At 39.6% G+C, this 26573-nt stretch overlaps 7 protein-coding genes and 1 long non-coding RNA gene across 17 annotated transcripts; 4 read left to right on the forward strand and 4 right to left on the reverse strand.

The window, feature by feature from the left end:
• Positions 1-172: 172 nt before the first annotated feature.
• On the reverse strand, positions 173-3827 carry LOC129602014 (uncharacterized). Of its 5 annotated transcripts, XR_008692339.1 has the most exons (9): positions 2934-3827; positions 2730-2875; positions 2587-2634; positions 2423-2528; positions 2328-2357; positions 1988-2237; positions 1781-1916; positions 1263-1408; positions 173-612 (listed from the first exon to the last, which is right to left on the reverse strand). It is a non-coding gene; the product is annotated as an uncharacterized LOC129602014 (long non-coding RNA). The 5 variants fall into 5 exon arrangements; XR_008692341.1 differs by lacking the exon at positions 2328-2357 and having other exon boundaries at positions 1988-2058; XR_008692340.1 differs by lacking the exon at positions 2328-2357.
• Positions 3828-3850: 23 nt separating this feature from the next.
• Positions 3851-5719, forward strand: LOC129602016 (uncharacterized). 2 transcript variants are annotated; one of them, XM_055500952.1, is made up of 6 exons: positions 3851-4064; positions 4499-4605; positions 4728-4752; positions 4851-4941; positions 5050-5179; positions 5316-5719. In XM_055500952.1, exons 2-6 carry the CDS (start codon positions 4499-4501, stop codon positions 5542-5544), a joined length of 582 nt encoding a protein of 193 aa, XP_055356927.1. In that variant the 5' UTR covers positions 3851-4064; the 3' UTR covers positions 5545-5719. The 2 variants fall into 2 exon arrangements, with proteins under 2 accessions (XP_055356927.1, XP_055356928.1); XM_055500953.1 differs by lacking the exon at positions 3851-4064 and adding an exon at positions 4104-4224.
• LOC129602015 (crooked neck-like protein 1) lies at positions 5602-9507 on the reverse strand. 3 transcript variants are annotated; one of them, XM_055500950.1, is made up of 14 exons: positions 9490-9507; positions 9182-9315; positions 8752-8841; positions 8575-8637; positions 8413-8504; positions 8259-8342; positions 8074-8199; positions 7713-8007; positions 7492-7653; positions 7021-7362; positions 6775-6921; positions 6447-6641; positions 6222-6380; positions 5602-6149 (listed from the first exon to the last, which is right to left on the reverse strand). In XM_055500950.1, exons 2-14 carry the CDS (start codon positions 9236-9238, stop codon positions 5841-5843), a joined length of 2121 nt encoding a protein of 706 aa, XP_055356925.1. In that variant the 5' UTR covers positions 9239-9315; positions 9490-9507; the 3' UTR covers positions 5602-5840. The 3 variants fall into 3 exon arrangements, with proteins under 3 accessions (XP_055356925.1, XP_055356926.1, XP_055356923.1); XM_055500951.1 differs by lacking the exon at positions 9490-9507 and adding an exon at positions 9336-9483 and having other exon boundaries at positions 9182-9275; XM_055500948.1 differs by lacking the exon at positions 9490-9507 and having other exon boundaries at positions 9182-9483.
• A 159-nt stretch (positions 9508-9666) lies between these two features.
• On the forward strand, positions 9667-13468 carry LOC129602019 (CAAX prenyl protease 1 homolog). The gene is made up of 12 exons (XM_055500956.1): positions 9667-9993; positions 10076-10222; positions 10279-10365; positions 10790-10825; positions 10920-11000; positions 11070-11168; positions 11242-11298; positions 11361-11502; positions 12041-12210; positions 12317-12448; positions 12506-12649; positions 13030-13468. The coding sequence occupies exons 1-12, from the start codon at positions 9838-9840 to the stop codon at positions 13246-13248; spliced, it is 1470 nt and encodes a 489-aa protein (XP_055356931.1). The 5' UTR covers positions 9667-9837; the 3' UTR covers positions 13249-13468.
• A 198-nt stretch (positions 13469-13666) lies between these two features.
• On the reverse strand, positions 13667-18837 carry LOC129602020 (myeloid leukemia factor 2-like). Of its 3 annotated transcripts, none has more exons than XM_055500958.1 (5): positions 18412-18837; positions 16589-16783; positions 16326-16472; positions 15491-15650; positions 13667-14145 (listed from the first exon to the last, which is right to left on the reverse strand). In XM_055500958.1, exons 2-5 carry the CDS (start codon positions 16781-16783, stop codon positions 13934-13936), a joined length of 714 nt encoding a protein of 237 aa, XP_055356933.1. In that variant the 5' UTR covers positions 18412-18837; the 3' UTR covers positions 13667-13933. The 3 variants fall into 3 exon arrangements, with proteins under 3 accessions (XP_055356933.1, XP_055356932.1, XP_055356934.1); XM_055500957.1 differs by lacking the exon at positions 18412-18837 and adding an exon at positions 17096-17293; XM_055500959.1 differs by lacking the exon at positions 18412-18837 and adding an exon at positions 17096-17293 and having other exon boundaries at positions 13998-14145; positions 15516-15650.
• Positions 18838-20089: 1252 nt separating this feature from the next.
• Positions 20090-21619, reverse strand: LOC129602018 (protein FAM136A-like). The gene is made up of 3 exons (XM_055500955.1): positions 21219-21619; positions 20908-21048; positions 20090-20482 (listed from the first exon to the last, which is right to left on the reverse strand). The coding sequence occupies exons 1-3, from the start codon at positions 21300-21302 to the stop codon at positions 20297-20299; spliced, it is 411 nt and encodes a 136-aa protein (XP_055356930.1). The 5' UTR covers positions 21303-21619; the 3' UTR covers positions 20090-20296.
• A 577-nt stretch (positions 21620-22196) lies between these two features.
• Positions 22197-23904, forward strand: LOC129602017 (uncharacterized). Its single transcript, XM_055500954.1, has 7 exons — positions 22197-22498; positions 22561-22629; positions 22745-22800; positions 22954-23017; positions 23090-23182; positions 23255-23393; positions 23558-23904. Exons 1-7 carry the CDS (start codon positions 22400-22402, stop codon positions 23620-23622), a joined length of 585 nt encoding a protein of 194 aa, XP_055356929.1. The 5' UTR covers positions 22197-22399; the 3' UTR covers positions 23623-23904.
• Positions 23905-23930: 26 nt separating this feature from the next.
• On the forward strand, positions 23931-26567 carry LOC129602026 (trafficking protein particle complex subunit 10-like; the record flags this gene model as incomplete). Its single annotated transcript, XM_055500963.1, has 8 exons — positions 23931-24268; positions 24325-24457; positions 24779-24926; positions 25092-25278; positions 25336-25417; positions 25517-25652; positions 26146-26351; positions 26417-26567. Coding segments are annotated over exons 4-8 (672 nt in total), but the record flags the coding sequence as incomplete, so codon positions are not given.
• Between the last annotated feature and the right edge of the window lie 6 nt (positions 26568-26573).

Below are 26573 nucleotides of genomic sequence, written 5' to 3' on the forward strand. Positions count from 1 at the left end.
ATGGCTTCGAAGCTACATTATTTAACAAGTAAGAGGAAATACACTGTTATATTTTCGAAACATTCTGTCACTGGTCAAAGGTTCGAACCGGTATCCCAAATCCAGCCAAATTAATGTCAAAACCAGTGCAACGTTATATATTTCCGACATTTTCTCCACTTGTTGTCGAAATTTTTTATTCCGTTATTTTTATTATAACTTCACAATACGGAAAAATAGTTCCTTATTACTTATTAAAAGTTTTATAATGGGCGGCATGTAGCACCACATCGTTCAAAAAACTCCAACACTGTAAATAACTTACAAAGCCACCCCACACGGATGGTTTGGAAAATAAAAAAACACCAATGACAGATCAAACTCAGCGACGTGGCCGTGCAAGTTCTACTTTAAAACGCATCAGCAAAATAAGCGACTATTTGTACAAATCGCTGCAACTGGGCGGTGGAGCAGGATGCGGCCCTTTGGATTCTCCGGCAGCCGACCATTACTTTCCGCCGCCGGGTAAAGCTAGAAAGGTCAGGCCGCCTGTTCCCGGACCGGTGTATGTAGGATAAACAGCTGTTGTTTGCACATCGGCACGAGGATAAAAACTCGGATGGGCTTCACCCACTATACAACAAAGAAAAGCGTCATTTAGCAGCTGTTTTTTTGTTGCTGAAAACCCTTCATACACTCACTTAAATGTTCACCCATCTGCAAGTACGCTCAATTTTCTATGAACAAGGTACAAGTACAACAGAGGAAAGGTACTGTACATAATAAGCTTCGCTCACACAAACACTCTCAAGTAAATAATGTTATACCGCTTCAAGCACGCAGAGCGGTAGGTGTACAATTAATCTGCCGTAAGATTTCGTATGTTTGCGACGGTAGCGACTGCATGCAGTAATAACCTCTTGTCTTAAGCACACGATAAGGTACTTCGAAGTATAACATTTAACATCAAATCTGAACGGTACATCTGACTGTTCCCATTGGTCAAAATTAGCATAAGATGCCCAGTGCGCACTTGGCTATAAAAATCGTGAAAGTATCCTACTGAAATTACTGACGTAACTATCCTTAGATTAACAGTTTGCGTGTTTTCTATGGTAATAATATAGTAATTGCATAATAATCGACCCTAAGATTGTCTGCGAAACCGTACAAAGCAGGAAACTGATACAATATGCAGCAGACTTCTGTCTTTCGAAATAGCGACAACAGAACGCGCGAACAGCTAGGGTATCTATTCACTGTAGATTTTTTTGAATACTGACCGTGATAAGCCATAACATTCGGTGAGCGGTAAACGACAATCGTGGATCGTTCTCGGTTAATCAGCATCCACCGGCGGCAATAGTATTTACTGGCAATGCACATCAGTAAAACCAACACAATGACTAGCTGGAAAACGTGGACAAACCTATTAAAAACATAAATTTTAAAGCCACAAATGTGTAGCAGTAATCAATGTACAACAAACACGTAATAATGAATGCGCGCTTAAAAGGTAACACAGTAAATGCGGAATAAAATTTGAGGGCCTGGATTTAACGCCGTCGCCGTCAGCCACATAAAATCGTAAACAGACAAGCATATTAAATTTTAAACTTCCTATTTAATGCAGTTCGCCAGCTTACGCTGTAAAGTTTTGAAATTACAGTTTTTATCAACTCTCCGACATCGATCTATCAGTACGCGAAAGTCATCAAACGTTTTATTCGGAAAACCCCAATAACAGGATTAGACAGCCACAGTATTAACGATAATCAATACAAAGTATCTGTCAACATACCAAAAGTACCACAGCCGAACGAAATGATCGGAAGAACGGCAGCATGCTTGACCGTAACAATAATTTCCCGCGTGTTGTCGAGGTGATGATCAGCCCAGTCAGTACCGGTCCGCTTTTACTTTCTGCTCAAAGTTTGCTGTAATCAAAAATAAAATCACAAAACTTCTTTAGAACTTTGAATTACCTTTTCGGAAAGAAAAATCTCACCCAGCTCTAGAAAAAATTCAGCATAATGCGATCCGTACAATGAGCTGAGAAACTGTCGCATATCCGGCATTCTAAGCAAAACTTCCACAGTCTCAGCGCTCCGGACACACTTAATACAATTATACTCGATGAATAGTGATAGCACCGTTATAAGAAGCAACCTCCTCAGTTATAAATTCGCTTCAGTCGCAATGAAACGTTGCATAATCAGCAAACAAAAATGCTGGGCGAGTGCTCTACACTAGCAGTCCTGTCATAATAAGATAATTGAATAGTACTCGTACAACTTTGTTTAATAGGGCAACTATCCCTTTTAAAGCGAAAGTGTGAGTATCCATACCAAATTTTACGTAAAAGTGGTCAGTGGTCACTACAAAAAAATTTAATACCACAATCAGATCCTTATCACCACTTTTAAATAATGTAAACACCTACTTTTTCTTTGTTTCGCTCGTTCCAGCGTCAGCATCGCGCACATGACGTTATACGCCACGTAGGTATCGTAGTCTAATATGTATCTCCGAACAGGTAAATGTGCTAACTGCAACCAGAAAATTAATGGTGGCTTTTGGAAACTCAAGCATCTTCATGCTTCGTACACCTTTAGCCGGTTTCGTCGATCCCAATCACCGCCCTGCTCCAGCAGACTGTGCATAAAAAAAAACCGCTCATAATAATTGGCAAAATCATAACAGATATGCGCAGAAACTTCTTAACCACTTCGAAGCCAAGCAGTACGCACCTCCATGCTTTATCCAAAATGTGTGCGGTTAAATCCAAATCATCAAAGAAGATACCGATACGGACAATTTGGAAAATCGGATCGAGTTTGTTGCCTTGACTTACTGTTTTTTCAAAGCGCTGTCGAAACGCACTTTCAGCCCCTTCCTAGTGCAAAACAAGCTATGCATTCTCAAGCATGAGAAATCTTTAAACATTCCCCCACCTTGTCTCCAGTGCGGGAAAGGTTATTAAACTTGGCAAGGTACGCTTCGCGCACTTTGACAGATCCCAAATTCTTTAAACATCCGAAATTGCCGCGTCAAGTTTTTTTAATTTTCTGCTCGTTCTTCTGCCACAGTTGGTTAAGCGAAGAAGTGTCCGCATTAAACCATACGTTTTTTAACGTCAAAGAAAACACGCAGGTAGCATTACAATTCCCAATTCATGCTACCCAATAATTATTGTCCGGTGGCAACTGTTTCTGCTCCACGGTGGCCATGTACTGGAAAACACAGACAGACGATCCTGGAGCATATGCACAGCGCTGGACATGGAACGCATGTTGATCTTGTAGGCAGTGGGGCTGAACTTCGTCACGGGCTGCATATCAACAAAACCGTGCTTGAATTTCGATCTAATGTGATGCAAAAAGAAAAAATCTTAGTGAGCCTGAGAGCCTCCAGTAAATTCCACCATCGATTCAAACAGATCAACGGCGAAGGAATCGGCCTTATTTGCATGGGCTTTTAGGAAAAAGTCCTCGGAATGCCAATCAGGAATTCCAGGAAAAAGTTCTCGGAATGCCAACTAGGAATTTCGGGATGAAACCACCTCGGCCAAACTGAATTTTCTGGATTAAAGGATCTGAATCAAAAAATAATAATAAATCGCAAAAATGAAAATCAAAAATAATAAAAAATAAATCATTAATCAAGGTCTCAAAAACTGAAAACACGAAAACCTGAACTCAAGAACACCAACAGTATCAAAAACTGAAAATCAAGAAATTGTGCACATGTGCGCACGTCAATACATGAAATCGTGCACACGTGCGAATCGTGAAAATGTACAAACCGACAAACTGGCAAACGAGAAAACTCGAAAAACGGCTGCTGACCCAAACGGACCGCCATATGGCTTGGACTCCGGTTTAGGAGTTTACAGTCTGTCACTCTGTGCACTCTGGACATAAAGCCACGACTTAAGCACAGTATACTTCTATATCATTTATGATAATATTGTAGTACTGCAATATTACCGAATAATATTGCGAACGCACCGGTGGGATCTTTGCCTTTAGGACGTTTTCGGTTATCCCGTGTTGTTGTGGCTGCAGCTGTTGCAAAAGATCCAGGTAAGCATGCTTTTATTTAATTTAGTTATTTTTAGTGAGCAGTAAATTTATGCTGTCTTGATTGATTGCAACTGTGCAACGTGTTTGTTTGTGCTGAGATGCTCCGTTATTGACGTCTTACAGTTCTTAAGTTAGGAAAAAGGAAAAATGGAAATTTTGTGTGGGAGACAGGTTCCTTCAGTTTTCGGTTATGCATTTTGTTAAACGGGTTCGACTTGTCCTTGTCAGACAAATCGCACTCGCGTACCCTTAAAAAAATTTAATTATAGACTTCGTCACTTCGGTATAACTTTGTACTTGTATAATATCAAATATGTATAAATATATATAAAATTTAAAAATGTATCAAGTGTACAGCGAGGGTGTTGGCAAATGGCAAACGCTTATGCTTTATCATTGTTAAATTTCAGTGGTTTCATATTGGTAATTTCTAGATGGATCACAACAAAAGCAACGACAACAATAATGATAGCCGCAATGTAGCTTTCTATGTGCGCGAAGCCAATCCTATTGATCTCATGAATCCTGGAATATCAAGAATGTGAGCTTGCAATTGTTATGGTTATGCGTGCTACTTAGTAAAAGATGGATGTTTAAATCTGAATAAAGTGCGCCACTTGCATACCATGCTAATAAACGTTAAACGAATATGGGTGTTTTCAGAAACGTGGATTATTGGACGGAAACTGTAAGTTGGAAAACTCGGCTTCGTTAACGATGCTCTAATTCAACATTTGGTGTGCAGTAGGCACTGAAAATTAACTTGGTATTTCTTCGTTTATACAGTACAATGCGGGATTTTATTTGCATTATTTTTTGACATGGCCGGATCTGTTCCTAGTGGCAGTGGATCCCAATAAGGAAATTATTGGCTACAGTAAGTGCACACTACGCTTGACCGAATGGCACTTATTTTGAAAGTGAATTAATGTCGTGTGGCGCCATGAGTTGTTTCGTCTTTTCCCATGCGGTTCCTGTTTTGCAGTCATGGGGAAAGTGGAAGGAGAAGGAACCAATTGGCACAGTCACATCACGGCGCTAAGTGTGGATTTGTTTCACAGGAAATGTGGGATTGCCTCCGATCTCATGAAGCGCTTTGAGGAAGTCTCCAACAAGTAAATTCGCTTGCGCATTGTTCGAACGACTCGAACATATTTACATCTGTATTTTGCAGACATACCGTTATACCATTTTTTGTTATACCGAAGTTTAAATCTGCTGAAATAATGGCTATGATGATTGTGGTTATAGACGGAAGGCGTACTTTTGCGATCTGTACGTACGCGTTTCCAATCAAGTTGCGGTGGAAATGTACAAAAAGATGGGCTACGTTATTTACCGTCGAGTTCTCGAATATTATTCAGGAGATCCTAGTGAAGATGCCTTTGATATGAGAAAACCTTTGCTGTGTGACGTTGATCGAAAGTCAGTGTTACCGGCTCCAAAAGATCCCATTCATCCAGACGAAGTCCCAGAATGAAATGTGTGCTCTTGGATCAGTCAGAAGTGGTTGTTGTTTCTGTATTACGGTCGCTTTATTTGTGTGGTTTTTGTTTCTTGTTATAGTATTTCCATAGTAGTTCCAGTAGTATTGTTATAGTAGTTCCAGTTCCGCATGCGAAAGCAGAACTAATTAAAGATAACGATTAACAAAACAGTGAATCTTGAGACACTGAGTGTGTCGCTCGGGAAACATTTCCGAATATAGTGCAATGTGAACATAACAGCTTGGATGGCAATGGATGCACAGTTATGGATGCACAGTTATTTTGTCAGCTAATCGGGACCAGAACTGCTTGATGATTCGCTATCCGCATCCATGTCGTTTTCTGGAACGTTATCACCTGTCTCGCGTTCTGCCTCTTCTTGGGTAGGAAGCGTCTGCTTCTCTTTTTTCCACTGCCGTGCCAAAGCAAGAAGCTTGAGATTAGGCTGAGCGACCTCATCGCTGGGGAAAATATAATCGAAATATTCCTCCCATCCTGCTTCGGCACCGTCGTCGGTTTGAATCTTCCGTCGACGCTTGATCCGTTTGGGCATTTCTTTCCGAACTTCTTCCTTCGACTTCTCATCGCCATACGTTTCCTGTGCAAAAACAACAGCGTTTTGGATTTTGAAACTTAATTATTTAACGGTCCGTATTCTGTTAATACCAACCTCAAATGCCATCCATGATTCCAATAAAATTACGCGTTCTTCTTTATCGGCATTTTCATTCTGCAGCGTTCTTAAAGCTCGTCTGTACACGGCGCGAGCTTTCTGGACAGCGTCGCCATCCCCAATCCCGGCTTCAAATTGCGCGAAGCTTATCCAAACCTATTGACGCACATTCCACCTGTGAATTACTATTTTAATATGCAAAGAGACAATATAACCTTGTACCTTGACATGGTTAGTACGCTGCAACAGGCGCTCGTACAGCTGACGGGCGCGATCTACTGCTTTCTGTTCTATTTCAAAGTCGACAAACGATTTCCATAGTACTTCCGGCATGTCCAAACGAGGCTGATTTACAGCCAAATTATAAATCGCTCGTGCGCGAGTCACATCACCCAGTACTGCTTCCAGCTCGGCATACTGAAATGAAGGACATAAATTGCAATTACTGTGCTGTGATCAAAGAAGCATCAATCATTAAGTCCACAGGAGCAAACGTCATCAATATGTTGTAATTTTCAGACGATTAAGACGGAGAAATTCACCAACTTACTCTCATCCACGTAGAACAGTTACCCGGCTCAAATTCCAAAAACTTTTCGTATAACAGTCGGCATCGATCGAATTCTCGTAGCTGCACTTCCAGTTCAACGTATCCGCGGAATAATTTATCTTTCGGACATTTGCCTATCGCCACACCCTGAAAAGAAAAAAATTAACGTTACTGCAATTAATTTGCATCTATCTTTATAAACTGCCTGATGTTGTGTGCATACACTGTACAACACATTCTCCTTACCAAGATCTTTCTTGCATCGGCTGGTCTCTTCTGACGGATTTCAAATTGTGCAAACAGTAACCAAATCTTGGCAAATGTGAATTTTTTGTGTGGAATTAAGTTGATGCATGCTGTAAACACTTGTCTGGTCCGGTCAATATCATCTGCAATTAATTCCTCAAAGACTGCATAGCGTATCCACAGGTAGATATATCGCCGCCAGTAACGCTTTTCTTCCACGGGTGGCACATTGGAAATGGCCCTTTCGTAACCTTCACGAACGGCATCATGATTTCCTTCTTCTTCGAGGATTTTTAGAAGGTCAAACCAGGCATCGTAATTTGTGGGGTCGCGTTTCAGCTCCTACAATTAAAAATAATGCAGGCGTAACAAAGATACGACGATCATAAATACATGAGCTATGGAATAGGAAACAGCAATCGCACATTCGAAACCCTGAAACAGCATGTAATAAATATCTGTCATGTTCACCTCCTGATACTGAAATTTGCGCTTGTTCAAAACAACATCTTCAATTCCGATTCGGGATCCATGCTTCTTTTCGAAGATGCTATAATTCTTGAAAAGATCCGCTGCCTTTTCCTTTGAGAGATGATCCAGAGCATATTTATAAATGGTACGCGCACGCTCGAACTGAAAATCTGAAAGTTAGATCTGAATTTATGGCGAATCGAAAAAAGACAAAATGTTACTTCTTTCTGTCTTTCCTCAAAGCGAGCAAAGGCAACATAAAGTTCTTCAAAAACTTGATCTTCGCCGTAAAATTCCACAGCGCGTTCAAAAACTTTTCTTGCTCCATTGACGAACCCATTCTGTTCCTCAAATCGAGCGAATCTTGCCCAGTTTTTTACATCCGGATGGTCCAGTACGAAACGCTCATAAATGGCCCGCGCTCGGTCTAATTCTTTATAGCGCATCTCGAAATTGATAAAGCTCAACCATGCTTGTTCATGCGGATGCCACTCCATCCAGCGTTCAAACACCTGCCTATTTCAAACCACAGAATCATTGTTACTTTGTTTCAATTAGCGGATGCGCAAAATGTAAGCGTACCTGCATCCAGCAACGTTTTCCAGCATTTCTTCCATGTACGTGTATTTATACCAAAACTGGTTGGCTCTGGGCATTATCGTCACTGCGCGATCCCAAATGTTGCGAGCATGATTTATCTGTCGGTTTCTGTAAAAATATTACGTAGCATAATTTCACTTAACACACGAATCGAAAAAAGCGGATACCTCATCTCCATTTCAGCAAATTTTAACCAAAGCGTGATATTGCGGTGCTCAACGTCAAGCGCCCGCTCGAAGACAGACCGGCATCTGCAAAGACGACAAAACAAGTGCTATCAAACCAGAAAAATTAATCACAGCCATTAGCAATGATAACTACCTCTGGATTTCCTTCTGCGTTTCCTCCCATTGCGCATACTTGATCCAAGTGCTAATGTTGTTACGATTGCGACGGATGCCATCTTCGAATTCCTAGTAGACAAAGTACTCCACAATAAAGAAATTTCCCCAAAAAAACAAACCAGCTATATCGTACTAGTACCTTTCGCTTCCGAAGCTGAAAGTCAGCTAACTCAACCGGATCAGTGATGTTCTGCTTTGGCGGCTACAGAAAATATATAGGGAGCGTTAATTAAGTACATCAATGATCGGTACGTAGTTTGCTATGCGAATACTTAACGTAAGTAGTAAACGGCTGATTCATATAAGGCACACTTACCGGAGCAACAACTTCAAGCTGGCGTTCCTTCGCCTCTCGAAGGAGCTGTTCAGCAGTGATCTGTATATCAGCCGGAGTTTTGTTTTTAACCTGTAAGAATTCAGAATATTAACAAGCGGAATGTATACTGCTCAAGTTCTACAGTCAGACAGGAAACCAAACTGATCCCAAATCGCATGGTCAATCTTGAGCTCGTAATATTATACTAACACACTCAGTTTAAAAAGTAAGAGTCAGCCAAACTGCAAAAGCCCTGCTAGTGCTGTCGTGCACAGAGAAAATGGAATGAAGATTATCTACAAAAACCTAGTAGTTTAATAGTTTTATCACGGTAGACCACAAATGGTGACAAGCCTAAATGTACTCTTCATTCTTCAACCTCAAACTGGATATAAATGTTACAACGGCTGTTTATGAAGAAAGCACTTACCTGTCCAGCACGAGGGACCTTCTGTTTCCCTCCTTTAGCGAAATTCTGTTCCGCCATACTTTTTGACAGGGTTCACTCAGGGCTGAGGGTTCCCCTGCAATCCAGTGGCTGAGCGCGTTAGTGAGAGGCAGTTCCTGGCAATGCACCGAAATACCTGAGTCCGAAGGTGCCAAAGAGATCAATCAGGGTTTAAACAGAGAAATAATTCAAAATAGAATTACATTTCATTATAAACGCGAAGATTCATCAAAGACCAGCATCCTTATTATTATTTACAAATCTAAATATTTTTGTGAGTTGTGACAAACCTTCTGTTTCTCGAAAAGGAGACTTTCAAATTTAATATAATACGGCAGGCATCAGGGGGCACTCTTATAGACAGGAATACTATCGCCAGACGCCATGAGATGGCGATCGCGTGGACTTCCATTCTGCATTTTACAGCTTTTCAGGAGAAAAGTGAAAACATAGCAACGCACCGCAAATCCACTGATGAACACTAAACCATTTTTTACTACGTGTAATTGTGGTGTAGGTACCACAACCAGTAATCTCACGATATTTTAGGTTGTTTTTCATTGTTTGGGGCGTAACTTCAGCAGTTCAGTTCTTTATAATCTTAAAGAACTTCGAAGTGGTTCTTGTGAAGATTGAAGATGGATTATCAACCAGTCCAGATGCCGAGCCATCTGGATACGGAATCCCCGTCGACGCATACTTCATTTTATGGGAACCCGTCTCTCATATTCTGGGGCTGCTTGGGGTTTATGTGGATGGTATACCTTTGGGATAGTTACTTATCTCTGCGGGAGGTTGGTTTTTATTCAGTGTAGATAGATATCTGCCTGTCTGTAGGCTATAGAGGTATAAAAAGAACATGTTCGAATATTGTAGTACTGGACCCAGAAACATGCCAAAGAAATTCCATTCCGTTTACGCGATTCCATTACAAAACAGGAATTTGAGAAGAGTCGTTCGTACACCTTGGATAAGTCATCCTTCGGAATCTTCATGGGCGCTGTTAGCCACATTGAAGCAACGGTAAAACCATGTTTTTGGGTTGATGTCGTGCATAAGATTAATATCTTCGTGTGTAGCTGATTCTACTCTTCAATGGAATGCCGTGGTTGTGGAGGAAGAGCGGATATTTGGTTCCCGGAAACTGGGGTCCCTTGGGACATCAAGTAAGTGGCAACAAGTACTAGTACGGTTGATACCGGATACAACGAACCCGTACCAAGTACCAACTGCTTGTTTATTCCGATCGGTGCTCACGTTTGCTTTGAAGTTGGCTAGATTTGGTTAACTTCGAAAGTTGCCACTTATGATGCGAAATAGTAATGTTCCTGGAACATCCGAATCGGTGTATGTAATAAAAAATTGCAGTGAATTTCTATTTAAAATGGAAAAAAGTGGGAAAAACATGAGAAAACTGAATATCACATAATAGTTATCCACATATTTTAGCCACATAATAGTTACCTACATATTTTTGCCATTTTTTTGTTATCCACATAATAGTTTCCTACATATTTTTGCCTACAAAAATATGTAGGTAACTTGCATGGTTGTAGCCTGACGATCTACAAGTTAATGTTGTTTTTTCAGATCATTCAGACAATGATATTTTTGATCCTGGCGCAAGTAAGTTAACGAAGTTAATATGACAAATAATGAAAAAGTGTTGAATTATTCGCTTCGGTTTATGGCAGTTTGGCACCAAGTGTTTGTGTCGTAGGTGTATCAGACCATTTCATCGTTTCCGTTTTCGTACTACAAAACCTTCGTGATCGAGGAAAGACATGGAATGAATAAGCAGGTACTCATCGTCAACACCGAAAAAGTTTTAGCTAACCACAAAATTATCATTCTGGTTTCGCTTTTGCAGAATTTCTCATTCTTCATCAAGGATCTCGTCAAAAGTTTCGTTGTATTCCATTTGATTATTATGAACGTTGTTATACCGCTATTAATTTACGTTATCGACGTAAGTGTGTGATTAATTTTTATGTTTTACATGTTGCTTGTGTTACGTGTTTTGCCTAGCTTTGCTTTTTCAGATCGGAGGAGATTACGCATTCTTTTATGCATGGTTATTTTGCGTTGTCGTGTTTTTGGTAAGTGGGCCCATGTCAGGACTTATCTGAACGGTATCATAACGAAATATTTGCGTTTCCAGTTTATTTCTACCATTTATCAAGATTACATTGCACCGATTTTCGATACGTTCAAGCCTGTCCCTGAAGGAGAACTGCGAAAGAAAATAGAGGCGCTGGCTAACAAACTGAAATTCCCTCTTCACCGTTTGTATATTATTGAAGGTTAGTTGAGTGTTGGTTGTCAGGGTTTCGTTCTTCCCATTTGGATCTATAAATAAAGCTGTTCATAATTTATAGCATAAGAATTTTGATTTTGCGCTCCCGAAAGCGTAAGAACTGTTTACAACAGACAAGAGAAGGGAAGCTGTATTATATACAATATTCGATGAAGGTTTTTGGCAGCTTATTTGTGGCGTTCGCACGTTTCTGTCCCCACAACAATAGACCGTGTGTAGTCATACAACCGTCCAGGGCCAGTGCCTATGCCTTAGAAACTATCAAATGTCTTAAATTTGACAGAAAATAATTACTAATATTATAAAATGGCAGAAAAGTTAATTAATTATTAATAATTATCAATAATTATCGCTCGCCCGCTTGATAATTATTTTCTGCACAAAGATAGCAGCAGTAACATCACAGACTAAATTGAGTGAACTAGTAGTGAGTACTTAATATCTGTACATACTTCTGTGATAGTTGCCTGGTATTTTTAGGAGTTTTTAACAACAAGTTATAAAACCTTGTTTTTCCTCCTCAGGGTCAAAGCGATCTGCCCATGCTAACGCTTACTTCTTCGGAATGTTCAACAAGAAGACCATTGTCCTTTTTGATACGCTGTTCGGCCCAGAATATGGCAAATCAAAGGAAAAAGAATCTGCTTCCTCTACTGCTGAAGTGGTACCTGAAGTGGCGGAAGGAAAAATTCAGGTTAGCGGCATTTATATTGTCCTTCATTTCGTACGTTCTGATTGACGGACATGCTTTTGTGACTTTCTAATTTTAAAACAAACTTTGAAAAATTTTCTCTTGGCAGACGAAAGGGACTGACGAAAGTAAGGCCGAGTCGGCTGTGGCTTGCAGTGACGATGAAATTGTGGCAGTATTATCCCATGAACTGGGTCACTGGTCGTTGGGGCATTATTGGAAAAACATCTTGATTTCCATGGTGAGACACATGCCACTTGCTGTCACACAAATTGGGATCAGCGTGTAATGCTTGCAGATAACCATGCTGATGTCGTTCGGAATATTCGGCATGCTCTACAAAAACCAGGCTATTTACGAGGCCTTTGGTTTTCGCAACGAGACTCCAATTATTATCGGCCTCATTTTAATTCTGCAGTACATTTATTCCCCGGTTAATGAGGTATATGTGCGTTATTAGTCTTCATTTTGGGTTAGCTTTTAGATGCCGTTTCGTAATATGAATTTTCTAGACTTTAACATGTCAAATATATGTTTTAAAATTTGAAGTGAATTATAAGCTCGCTGCTTAATGCTCAGCGACCAGTATGATAACGATCGCAATCGCGTGTGTACGGGGTAAAACAGTTATGAATCGTTGGTGTGGTTGGAAAATACGTAAGTCGAAATACTTGAAAAAGTTTTCCATGAATTTTTTTCTTGGTTTCGCTTAACGTTGATGAATTCAAGTCACCTTTTTGGTTTTCACTTTTCTGTCGGTACAACGTTAGTCACTTTGATTGAAATGTATGGCTGCAGTTAATACATTTTTTTAAATTTTAGGTTTTAAATTTTGGCATGATCACTCTGAGCCGAATTTTCGAATTTCAAGCTGACAATTTTGCCAAGAAGTTGAACGCAGCGGAAGCACTGAAAGAGGCCCTCTTGAAACTGAATCGGACAAACAAAAGCTTCCCTGTCCATGACCGACTGTACAGCATGTTCAATCATTCCCACCCGACACTGCAGGAGCGTTTGGAAGTGCTAGACAAGACGGAATAATCCGTTCATTTTGTGGTCTGTCAGTACGTTGAATGAATATATTGTGCATCGGCACTTGCATGTTTCTTGACGTAAAGTGTATCGCCGCTTTTTTCTAAATCCTTGATCAGTGGTGCTTAACTTTTTTTCGTTAAAACCGAGTGTCTGCGCTTAGACGGCAGTGTCTTCTATACGATTTTTATTTGGCGCCATTTTATGCTGAATCAATAAAATACGATGAGAAAAATTTGTGCTGTTATCGCATTTCATTCTTGTATCGAAACAGGTATCCCTGAGCAGTGAACACACGTTTGAAAACCGCAGAGTTACTATTATTGTGCTCACAGTTTTGCTTGGTGGTTAACTGATTTAACCCCAACTTTGACTGGTTATTATAGGCCATTATGTCCGTTACGCATGTGCTGCAAACAAAAGCGGTTTTTATTGGGCTTTGGCTTTCAGTATTTTCATTTAGTACAACATCGTTCCATACGAAACGTTTGACATCGCGATCGCTGGTAACCAGCCGCACAAAATACTTATGGTTATGTGTTACACCACTGATATCACTTATTAGATATTGCGTAATCGTTTAAAATACGTACAGATACTTACTGGTTAGTTAAAAAGTGACTAATAAACCATTTCGCATTTCAGTTTTGTCACAGACGGGTGTAGTATAAATTTCACAGAGAGATCGTTATTTTCACATTGAAGTTGGCTTTCTTTTTTGCATCGCATCATCGCCTGGTTTATACGTTAGTGCCGGTAGTTTATGGTAAGGATTAGAATTTGCAAAAGCTTCGGAAAAGGGCAGTTTCTCATTGTGCACAGGCTGTTTTTGGTACCGGTTCCTAAGATCAGTTGATGCACTACAGGTCTTCCTTCTCCATTCATTCTGAAAGGCTACCGCATCTTCTGTAAAAGCAGCACCTTGTCACATATTTTTAATACAGTTAGAAGTATTCATTGTTGTCATTTCAGTATTTTGTTATACTCGCTACAAATACAATGTCAATATAATTGAAAAATACTTTAATATTGTAAAAATGCATAAATTTATTGGGTAATTATGATGGTTATGGACTTTATGGTACATACCGGTACCGTAAACGCGTAAGTCTAGCCGTCAGCAAACGCTAAAAACTATTTTTTGGCTACGTACATTTTACTCCACTGACATGATTTTAGCATCGGGGTAAAAGTCATCATATTTGGCAAGTTTATCTAAACATTAATGTCCACAGATGTGCCATACAGAGGGTTATTCAGCCAAGTGTGTTCACTTTTTGAAAAATTTATATTTAGTCCCCACATGATCATATTGCTTTTCTAGATATTTTATCGGATAGCCACAACATTCAGCCGTAATAAAAATATGATTAAGTTTAGATTTCATTACCCTTTGACACAAGAAAAAATTAAATGCCTGACAGACATGTTGCCAACAGTCGACCAGTTCAGGTTCAGCAACTGCCGTGCCTTTGAATAAAAAATCCCTTAAAATTTTGGTTCATGAACTATTTGATCGAAAACGTGTCAGGGGTATTCAGCAAACATTTTTCTGTTGGATCAACTAGTTTTTTTCACGACTGGGAAGCAGCCCCGGTCGGGTCGGCACTGCGTCCCGGGAGCACCATCCTGGTTCGGGATGAAGGTTTCTTCCCCGCCTGGCTGGAGCCACGGAACGTTTTTTGCAAACAATAGACCCTTAAAGCGATCAATAAAGACCTCCGCTACAGCTCTGGTTTGTGGGAGGACGAAAAGGATTGCTGCATTTCGGTGTGTAAGGATTCGCACAACGGGCATGGTTCCCGCGGGTTTGTTCCCTTTTTCGCGTTTTTTCCAACCGTTCCTACACACTCAACCGGGAAAGCATTACATCGATTTCCCCATAAAATAATCCGGATCATCGTTTTTTCAAGTTGTAAACGTGTAGATTCGAGAAACGCACTTGCCTTTTGAAACCAGCCAAATAAAAGCGAAATTTCGACTGGTCAAGAATTTGAAGTCGAAGTCTTCTGGTCAACAGCCGATAAGGAATGCCTATGAAGCTCGATTCTCACCAAAATTTGCAAAAAATAGTCAAACTATTTTGTCGTTTTAGTAAAATGTTTACGGCGACAATCCAACTAAAAGCCGATTTATAAGAATTTTTTTTCGAAAGTGAACACACTTGGCTGAATAACCCTCTGTACATGCTACCCAGTGCGCGTGGCAGAGTTTAATGTACAGCGTTAACTGGCGGCATGGTATAACTAACCTTCATTCATGTTAATGAACTCAACTTCTTCGTCTTGCTGTCCGGTTCGGTGATTTCTTGATCTTTCGGTGAGGCGAGCTCGGTCTCCTATGTGAAATCCGTTGGTTACTTTTTCAATGCCACTGTGCGAATCGCGAATAATTTTTCGGGTTTGTCGAATCTGAAAATATCAGTTAATTTCTGTAAGAAACAGCAGTACAAATTACGCGGTGCTAGATCTGCAGTCACACACAAATTAACATATGACGTATATTGGATTCTTGAAAAATACACTCAATCGAGCGAGGAAATTGGACCATAAAGATTTCAGAACTATCATTCGGATCAAGAAACAAGCAAATTTTTCAAAAAACGTTTGAGAAGTACTGTTCATAGCGAAGTTTGTGGATGGAACATCCGCCGCCTTGCCTTTACAACATACGGCAATTCTGGAAGTCGCACACGCGTACGCAACAGGTCATAATCCAGCGTGGCACGATGACATAATTATATATGCACATAGCAGTTACTGTAACTAATTGTAAATGCAGTAGTGCAGAGTAAATAAGCCGATAATGTTTTCCATCGTAAGAAAGAAGACTTTTTATTGAAAGAAGATTCACTCTTTATCAGAATTAATTAAACATTCATTACTTACTAGAATACATCAGTCTGCAGACCTTTTGTAATTCAAAAATATGGAATTATTATCATTAAGAAAAGACAATTCTATTATTCTATGTACAGTACGCATCTGTACATAGTGTCACAATGAGCAAGATTATAGCAGGCTAATAAAGTAACACATTAATTCAACGCCGGTTGACAGTTTTCTCTTCCCGAACAATATAATTACCCCGCCAGGTGCTGAACATGTGCTGCTTGAAGCTTGATAGATTTTCGGTGGTCCGTTTCCATTATTTACGTATGTCATAACAGACGTCGCGCTGTATGTGTGCGCTAAGACATTTTGCTTTCGCACGCTGTTCCGCATTATGTTGTCCTGTTAAGCAGAAGCAACAATTACTAACATACGATGATACGTACTACAGTGCTTAACATGATGCAAATTAAGCCCAAAGTTTTGTTAATGTTGTCCGTAATTGGCATTGCGCTTACAATTTCATCAAACATAGCGTCCATTCGTTCAAATGTGGCCATGAAATCATCCTGGAAACCGACAGGAACAATATCTTTAACCTTAACCGACTGACTGCGCTGCAATCGTGAGAAGTGGTTATCCGACGCTCTGACACTAAGTGGAAAAGTTGCGATATCGAGATTTCCAGGAGTAGCAACTTGGCTGTGGTCCATCTATAAATTTAGAAAAGCATCAGCGTAATTTGTGACTTCACGTCCAAACCTTTGCCGTTAGTAATTGGTTAGAGCTTACAAGCAAGAATCAGACTTGGTGTACGACTACTGAAAGTTTGAAGTAAATGCTTATTAGAGATGAAAGCGCTACCGTCTTTAAATAAACAGTATGTCTATAATCCCGCGCTTGAATCCCACAATAAATATCAAACTGCAAATAAATTGAAAGCTATTTATATCTTCTGATGTAGGAATAGAAAGGTTTATGCTCATAATTTAAAAATATGTGCGTAATTTCAGATTTTTAATTACTGAAGGCATAAATGAAGGGAGGTAACAGTCTGTAGATAATAATAGACATTTGAAAGCCGGCGTTTCTGCAATCCCTCGTGTTTCATCACCACATCTCGTCTTCACACCGGCATTTTGATAATTTACATGTATTAAAAAGTGATACGTATATGGACTACTCTACGTATTATATAAAGCATACGACAAAAGACTAATTAATGTATATTTCACTCGTAAGCAGCTACTCTAATATTAAGCGGTAAATGCGCTTATGTGTGCGTGTTTAATGGCATAGAAATATTTTTGTCCATATTCCTTCGGGGCAAATCGGCAAGGGCAAATCGGCAGTACATCGCAAGTAAATGCGATTAATTGACAAATATAAGTCTCCCGGGCGCCAGGTTATTTATCTTTCTAAAAAAGTGCTTGCGGTCTACCTCAATCTACAGGTATACTGTACACAAACCCTTATAAAAATCACTTTTGCCGATGACTAGGGACATTTAGTAATTATGTTATCGCCTTATCAGCCTTTTATAACAATCTATTGACACATCATGCTGTTCGAATAATTCCCTCAAAAAGTTTGCCTGTAACATTCAGTAAGCACAGCATGCCGCATCACTAAAAAGCGAGAAAATGGTTGCGATAAGTTAACATAAGCGGACGATAAATCGTAGCGTAACTATATTTATTTTATTTTGTTCTTACAATAGTTTGTTTTGCGTACGTGCCGGTAATATAGCATAGAAGTATAGGTGGATTTATGTAGGTGTTTTTGCTTCAGTTAATGGTAAGTTTGCGAATAGGGAAGGCATATGTATGCCGATGATACAATACAATACATCTACCACATGCATGGCGATTTTTCAGTTTCAAATAATATATATTGTACTTATTACTTATCGTTAATACAGAGCCATTTATATCGTAAATCGTGAAACACTGAAATCAAAGACAAATTAGAGGAAACATCGTTGTAAATTTCCGTATGCGTACACAGTAACGGTAAATATGGGCTCTCGATCACGATAGTTAATTTGATTTTGTACAATTTTTTTACATCAAAGATCATATGCTTCAAATACTTATTATTACCTACCGACTGTTACCCCCTGCAATCTGCATTTATGCCTTCAGTAATTAAAAATCTGAAATTACGCACATATTTCTGAATTAAGAGCATCATCGTGATTAATGATAAGAAAATTATTGCGTAGCGGTTTATAGTTTATACTGCATTAACATAACTTAATGCAAATTTACCTGCAAAAATACGCAGCATTAATTTTAGCATTATTTTGTTTAATTTTAGGAATTTTAGGAAACACACTTACGTCTGTTACTTCTTGCAGTATCCGATAGGAAAGCTCTTTCACCAATCAGAAATACAGATATGGCTGGTCCGCTTACAGATTAAAGCAGAAGTATCCTAATGGAAATAGATTTTGCTTTCCATGATGAGTATTCCGTGCAGTGTGCTGCACTACTTTCAGCTCACATTAATTATCAAACCTGAATCAAATCACTGTTTATTATGCAAGGTATCTATGTATGATAGTGCGACGCTTGTAAATGCAGATTGCACAGTATAGCATCGCAGGCTAGCGGATCCGTGGTTGTTGTTTCTTATGGTGTGGAAAACGATCACCACCATTGGGATAATTATATTAAGGAGAAATATCACAGACTTGAACGATATCTGTAATAATTGTTAATATTTTCTGTGCAGCGTTCCTTTGTACAATGTATTCGCAGTAAATTTATTCCACTGTACCGTTTGTACCGGTACCGGTTATACGTGAACTTAAATGCCGTAAAAACTAACTGGTAAGACGTCATCAACTGCAGTACAACTATAGTGCTAATTTTACAGTGAGATCTGGCCCACTGTTTATACTGAATGAGGATCGAGGCTTTGGTATTGGCCACCAGTGTAAAGCGTTATTATTATGTACAATATATAAATGCGTGTTAGTATTAATACCACTGTCGGAAGAGTACGAGTACCATAAAAAAACGTCAGAAAGGCACAGTTAATGGTAAAAACATATAGATATATTTATAGATATAAAGCAGTTACTGTACAGTGCAGTACTTGCACGTAAAGGCGGGGTAGAGCCATATACGTACTACAATACATTTGACCACACATGTGTAGTGCCTGTGGACCGGTATGGACCCGGTATGGTTGGAACAAAATAATTAACGACCAACAAAATGAAGCAGTATAATAACTGAGATTAATAATTGAATCAAAATTTCTGCAACCCTAAATATCCATATATCCATCTCAGTTATAATATGATGACGATCCTTTTCATTGTGATAGACTGATAGAGATATGCTCGTTTAATTCAGAGATAATACATTTCGGGTTTTAATAACTTTTCTGAGCGAATTATTAAGCTTTGTGATGGGTAATTCTGCATTGCTCTATTCAGCTTGCGCCTTGCATAATATTTATATACAGGCGTAGTTTGTACAATTTTACTTATAATATAATTATTTGAGCAGCGTTTATCGTTTCCCTACTCGTACAGTTTATGGAGATCTAGAGACAATACCCTTGGTTTATATCTATTTCTACTTGTATACTCGTAGTCTCGTACCAAAATTTTAGACAATCATAATATCCCATTTTACATTGATTAATCGTATTACGGGTTCACAGTTTATTGACTGTATTTACCGCGGTATGGGATTACTATTACCGTCCCGATACCACTGCAGCGGCTACCGTCATCTTTAGCAGGCAATTTTCTTTGCATTACTGGACTACGTTAAACTAGTAACCATAAGCACTATTATTATAATCAGTAACTTTTAAATATCTATATTAGCAGAATTTCCTGCTGCTTTTACTTATTTACCATCGAATATTTACAGAACACTCGACCCCTTGAATTTGTGCCATTCATTATTTGTTTCTGTACGTCGATATAAACAATCATGCAAAATATTTTTATGCTCCAATCAAACATTGCAAAAATGTTGCAGCTACCCAAAGCCGATAAAAAAATACTGACATCCAATTTGCTTGAAGTTTGGTTTATTATTTTCTTCTCAAGGCAGTCCAGTTAACCTGTCATATAATCAAACAACCATAACTGTACGTATAAGATACACAATCAACCATTAAGAGAATAAAAAGCGTTCACGCTTGCCAACATTTTAAGAACCACAACAAACAAAAGACGGATACCGACTCGCACACATCGTTCAAAATTTCGCTAATTGCGCTTGAATCTTTTTGGTTATGCTTGGGAGAAGTTTGATGTGCGTTTCCGCACACGATGCCACACACGCATCGAAACCGGCGGACATTTTTGCAGAGGGCTTTTTAGTGTCTTCACCTCTGTCCCGCATTTGGTCGTGGCAGTCCATTACGCAGCGTTCAATCCGACTCTGAAAACATGAAACGAAGTTCAGAACTTCGGAAGCGGTCAGTCATACATTTGCAGTCCTTTAAATCCCCATTGTAGTTCCAGTTCGATTAATACGGGCGGTACTACCGTACTATTGACAGTTTTGATACTGCATCCCGCATGTCGAAAAAGGCCTCATTTTACAAATACAAATGCTGTCTTCGAGAAATGTACGAAATAAGGTTCTAAAAACGTTTCCACGACTGTACCAAATGAATGAAATACTGAAAACTGATCTCAAAGAAAATACAAAGGTTAAGCAAACAATATTCCAAACGCATGCAGCATGCTACACACAAAAAACGTTCCAGCCTAGTTAAAAAAAGCGAAGGCATCAACACATCTTTCTTCTAGAAGTTAGTAAGTTCTTCGACGATTGCACGGCCGTCGACTCAACATGAGTACCTGAAAGTTAGACAACTCAGCAGCCAAAATATCCTGGCTATTGGCAACGGGTTCCATGCACTTGCCAATGCAATTTTGTCGAACCTCCATCGAGCTGCGAGTATCATCGCAGCATGAAGCACAACATTTAAACGCCTGACCCTGCAAGCGACAAGATGTCGTTAACGTTAGTGTATCTTTCACGATGTTTATCCAAAACAAAGAACTTCCGTGTACAAGTTAAATAAACGATGGAAGAACGGAAAACCCCGAGGTTCGTGAAAGCAAGCAAAACTGCAAAAGCAGCACGAAGAAAAAGCACGAAACGATACCTGAACTTTTCGCAAGTGACTACTGTCCACTTCAGTCAACATCTTGTTCACTGCATCTTCCACTTTTCTCTGTGCTGCTTCCATGATGGACTGAAAGAATTTTCGTTTACGTTTAACTCAAAACTCACAATTTCTGAGAATACGTGCGCCGTGAAGGATGGCTTGCGAAAAGCGTACGGCTTGGTGGTGCACTGGTACTTAAGCCGAAACGTTTTGAAATCAATATGATATTCTAACTAACTTGTATCGAACTAAAGCGAACGATAACAAGATAAGTTTCGCAAATACAATAATTTAAGGAATGGCGAAATATAGAAGTATAGAAATATAGTAAATTTCAACAAAATTTAACTCAAAAGTCAAAAACCAAAATTTAATTTTTACAGTATTTTGACTATTTTCAATCAATTTTTCAAGCTTGTAAAATGTAACCGTACAACAACCCAATCGCAAACCGCAAGGCGGTCACCAGTTTAGGCGGCGTTCAAATATTACGTAACACAAATTTTCCGTTTTTTCACCACCCCTACCCCTTGTAACAACGCGTAACAAATTTTTGGCATCCCCACCCCCCATAAGTCGAAAAAATTTTCCTACAAATTTTAATAGAAAAATCACAGACAGTAGGGGAACGTTTGGGAAGAATACACTTTGCAACACTCGAGTGTTTTGTACGCTCCTGAAGAAATAAGATAAAATATTTCAGCTTTATCTTCAATGGTGCCCAAATGTAACGTAACATGCTGGCCACCCACCCCCTACCCATGTAACAAAGCCGTAACGCTTCGGCCAGACCACCCCCCATCCATTGCCGTTACGTAATATTTGAATGCCGCCTTACTCGGCGTCAGGGTTTTCGTGTACGTATGCGCTACTCGTAGTGGTAAGGGCACCCGAAAATTCAAGTCCCCAAAATTTTGCCTTGGCTCGTGGCCCTCAAGCTAAAGGTTTAGTACAGCGCTAAATCGGCCTAAATGATATGATTGATATCAAATTCATTTACTCGAAATTTTTTCAGATTTTATGACAAAATTTAGAATTGGAGTGGGTAATTAAATACTATACTGATCCTTTAGCAAAACCTCAGAAAGCGCTTGAACGGCTTGATGCTCTGAAGTCCGTGTTCTGAATAGCTTGACGTTGTTAATTTTGGACTTCTTTCCTGTGAGTGCCCCGTGACAATGAGCGTGGGTTTAGGACTGATTCCGGGCATAGAAAAAGAAGTAGAAGAGTTGGAAAAAATATGCAGCCCTCAAGGAATTCGTAGAGGTACCCCACTGGTAAGACGTATGCCTTTTTCACGCATGCCTGGATGTCTGACCGCACGGTGTTATATATTTAGAACCGTGATGATATGGTCGAAAAACTCACCACTGCCGAAGCACTCAATCAGGTCGCCACGGCACAAGAGGTGAGACGACGACTTAAATATTGCACGGAAGAGTCGGGAAGACAGAAGAAAAGATAGCACTTTTTCGTTCGTGATTATATTTTGATAGCTATACGCAGCGCCGCTCGCGTTCTAGGTGGTTATGACTGCATGGAAGGATGTGGAGGCAAATGTTCAAATGAAACGTAATAGGTACGCTGTTTATTAAAGGGAAGATTATTGCCGGTGATGGGTAGCTATACACTGAAACAGTGTACTTGTAAAGTGTACTAGTAACTTTATTTGCAAAGAGACGCAGTTTCATTGGTTTTAGTTGTATCTATCAAGTTCGCGTTTGTTTTCCAGACTCAGAACTTTAATCGTACACTGGCAGGCGATGCTGCGTACTATAGAAGAACTGAGGAAACAGGTAAAAACCTCAATGGAATTTCGTATGCGGATTTTTTCCGACCGGGGTCGTTAAAATTAAAAATATTTCCAGCAAAACGAGAAAACAGTGCGGTACGTGATAGGCCATCAGATGCAGTCAAGAGCTGCCGTTGTTCCGGATGGAAAAGTTGTTTTGGACATAGGAGTACGTACAAGTTTGGGATATTATTGTGCGTGATCAGTTTTCGGTGACGGTGATTTGTTTGGTTTTGCTCAGGCCAACGTTTATGTGGATTTTTCTTACAATGAAGCCGACGAGAGGTTGCAGAAAGCTCTTTCTCTTGGTAAAACATGTTCCGATCGCTTGACAAATTGCCTTGAAGAGTGCAAACGCAATATTGTGATTTCTGAAGTCAGTAAGTACAATAACAGTAACTGTATTGTTGAGTTCATCTTACTTTTGCAACTTGCGTGGGTTAAGTTCTAAATAACATGCGGTACGAGTGCTCGTAGCTTCCGATCTCACGGTCAGTGAAATAATTCGTTATATCTAAAATAAGAGGCGTTTTGTTAATTTCAGATTTATCCCAGTTGCACAATTATTCCGTGGAAATCAGGGATACATTGTTGAAGCGGGCTGGATGAATGTCGGATATCCATTCAGCCATGCATTCTTGGAATTCATTATTTCCTCGTGGACCTTTTAAAGTTTCACACAATTATGACATCTTGAATTCGGCCATTGTTTTTGTATGCTGGGGATTGCAAATAATTTTCTATGGTGTTTGCGGCTTCAGTAAAACGTTTTAGAAATATATCTTTGGTTGTTGAAGCATCACAACCAATAATATTTATTTTCAGCTAACGTTCTTGGTTTATCTAACGAATTAATTCGAGATCGACCAAATAAAACCTTGAATTACTCAACTTGACTGTGGACCTGTGGTATCATAAATTGCAGTATGTACTTTGGCTTAGAGTAAGAGATTTTTACGTTAAAAGCAGGTTAGTATTTGTACTACAGTACTTATATGGTAAGTATTCGTCCTTACAGATGTACATGTTGGTACGCCTTAGTACGAACATGCCACATTTAACATTTTTCCACGAAATATTTGCACTATAAAATTAGAGGCTTGAAGAATACGATTTGTAATTCCTTGTCTCCTCCTTTGCGTGGGAATTGGGCGATTACAGATGGTGGGATCGCATGGTTGCTGGCCCGACCGGTCGGTGAAGACGAGATCGCCTTACAGAGGACATTCATCCAAATTTACATTTTATCTGACAAGTAAGTTTGGTATGTTTCCACGCTGGACTTCTATGCTAGCCCGCTGGCATACGTAGATACTCCGTCGCGAGTGCCTCGCTAATATCCTGCCATAGAAGTATCGTCTCGACGTCTACCAATTTCCGTGATAAGGGGAATGGTTTCCTGTCCGAATGGTACAAGCGTTTCGAAGCCCAGGGGACAGTACAGGTAGTCATGGCACTTGTGAGTGGTATTCCGGAAAGCTGCTTCAAAAGAGGTCCAAATACAACACTTCTGTGTATTGCTTTTTTCTTTTCCCTGATTCTGCTTCCGCCAAATGTGCATACTTATTGTATCATTTCCCTGATTCTGCTTCCGCCAAATGTGCATACTTATTGTATCATGTAGTCGCAAACTCACTACCAGTACATTTGCAAGTCATGAGTGTGATCTGTTGCCTATCTGCTTAGTTTGATCACAGTGTTCCATAGGAGAATTATAAACTTACTTACTGGCAATAGTTCTACGATGGCATACCATTACTTGCAGGTTGATGAGTTTGCCATGGTTCTTCGACAACGGACAACTGGCCGGACCCTGGGCAGCAGCCAAAAATCCCTAAAAATTGGCGTGATTTAAAGGCTCGTACACGTGCATGAGGGAGCAGGTTACGTGAGGCCAGTCTTTAATCGGCCTGGTATGAGTAAAGTTATACGTACACAATATTTTTATTTCGATAAAAAAGTAGTGTAATTAACGTTACCACTTTTCTGTTTTAGTTTTCTGCTTCTGGCAGTTTAGCGACTGCTCAGCGAAAACGCAACAAAATGATTCCCGTCTAACATTTGTTCTTTGTTTATAGTATAGAGCAGTATCGGCCACTAGACTAAATATTCATGCGCTGCTCAGCCTGTCAGTAATATCCAACTGTTTGGCTGCCTCAAGCATCGCAATGGAGGAGTATTCAGAATTTTCTGAGGAAAGAATTTCCTTCGACATTCCACAGAGGAGCCATTCCGTTCCGCCGACAAATTTCTCGGTTGTAACATGTAAGAAACACCCTTTTTTGTGACGATGGTGACTTATAACTGGCTTTTTGTATGCAGATTCCGGTAGTTTGGATGCGTTTGCTAATGTTCAAGAGCCATTTGCTCGCGATGTTGCAGCGGAGTGCTTCAACTGGCGACGGTATGTGATTTTTTGCATAACGCAACGTAGAAACTTAATTTCAACGTGTTATCCAATGGTGTATGTATAAATCAAATATAAAATGGAAACTTGCTGCAGATCGTATGGGAAAGTTAAAGATGTCTACTGTCACGTGCAGTTCCAAAAATTCACGGAGCTTCCTACAGATTTATCAAGCGATCCCTCAGCTACGCTTTTAGGCCCAGTTCTGCATTCCTTTTGGTGTGATGCCCAGGTGAGAATTATCAGATAGGATATTTGCTTGCATACTGTTTCTTAATTGGGCGGTAGAATCCTTTGCGGCTAGATTGATGTTAATATTATGCTTTCTGATAATTATAAAATGTTTTGAAAATCTTGATTTTATAATTATTACACCTGTAACTTATGCTTTAATACGCAATATCGTTGAGAATTTTCCTTTCAGGTTGCAAATTGGTATCAAAATTTTTTCTTTGGAGAAGTTTTTTTTTGTAGTAATCATTACAAGAACAAAAAGCATGATGTAGACAGACTACGTTTTGTAGTAATTATTACTGACTAATGATTTTGATATATTTTCATGTTTGAGTATACTCTACTATACAGTCTTGTTTACCACATTCCTCACGCGCCACTGCGCCCTTGGAAAATCCAAACAGATCTCAAAATTTGAGATGTATTATTGGCAGCCTGTTGATAAGTTTCACAATAATGCACCAAAACAGACTGTGCAAGCTGCTTTGCAGTTCGTTGATTATCCGCGACCGAGCGTAAGAGATCAATTGACAGCGTGGCTGGAACAGTTGGAATCTAAAGGTGTTCACGATTGGATCATCGTAGTCCTTGTTAAGCCGGATTCCAAAAAGTCACCTCGTTCCAAGCCGACTCCCCGTTTTGATATTTACGATAAATTGAATTCGGAATTTTGTTCCAAAATGAAAGACCGCGGACGGTGAGCTGCATGGAATTTTTTCGGAAAAGTGAACTTTGATAAAATTATTATTCCACCGAGTGCAGATGTGTTTACATTTGGGATCCTCGAAGTGGAATGGGCGACGCAGAAGTTTGGCACAATGCTGTAGTAAAATTCCGTCACCTGATCTTTGAGGCTTACGATGCAAAGCTGAGAGCGTATGAAGAACAAGTCCGTATTGCCAGGAAGATCGAGGCAAGC

This window comes from Paramacrobiotus metropolitanus, unplaced genomic scaffold (assembly GCF_019649055.1).
Source record: "Paramacrobiotus metropolitanus isolate TYO unplaced genomic scaffold, Prichtersi_v1.0 Parri_scaffold0000312, whole genome shotgun sequence".
Classification (NCBI taxonomy): domain Eukaryota; kingdom Metazoa; phylum Tardigrada; class Eutardigrada; order Parachela; family Macrobiotidae; genus Paramacrobiotus; species Paramacrobiotus metropolitanus.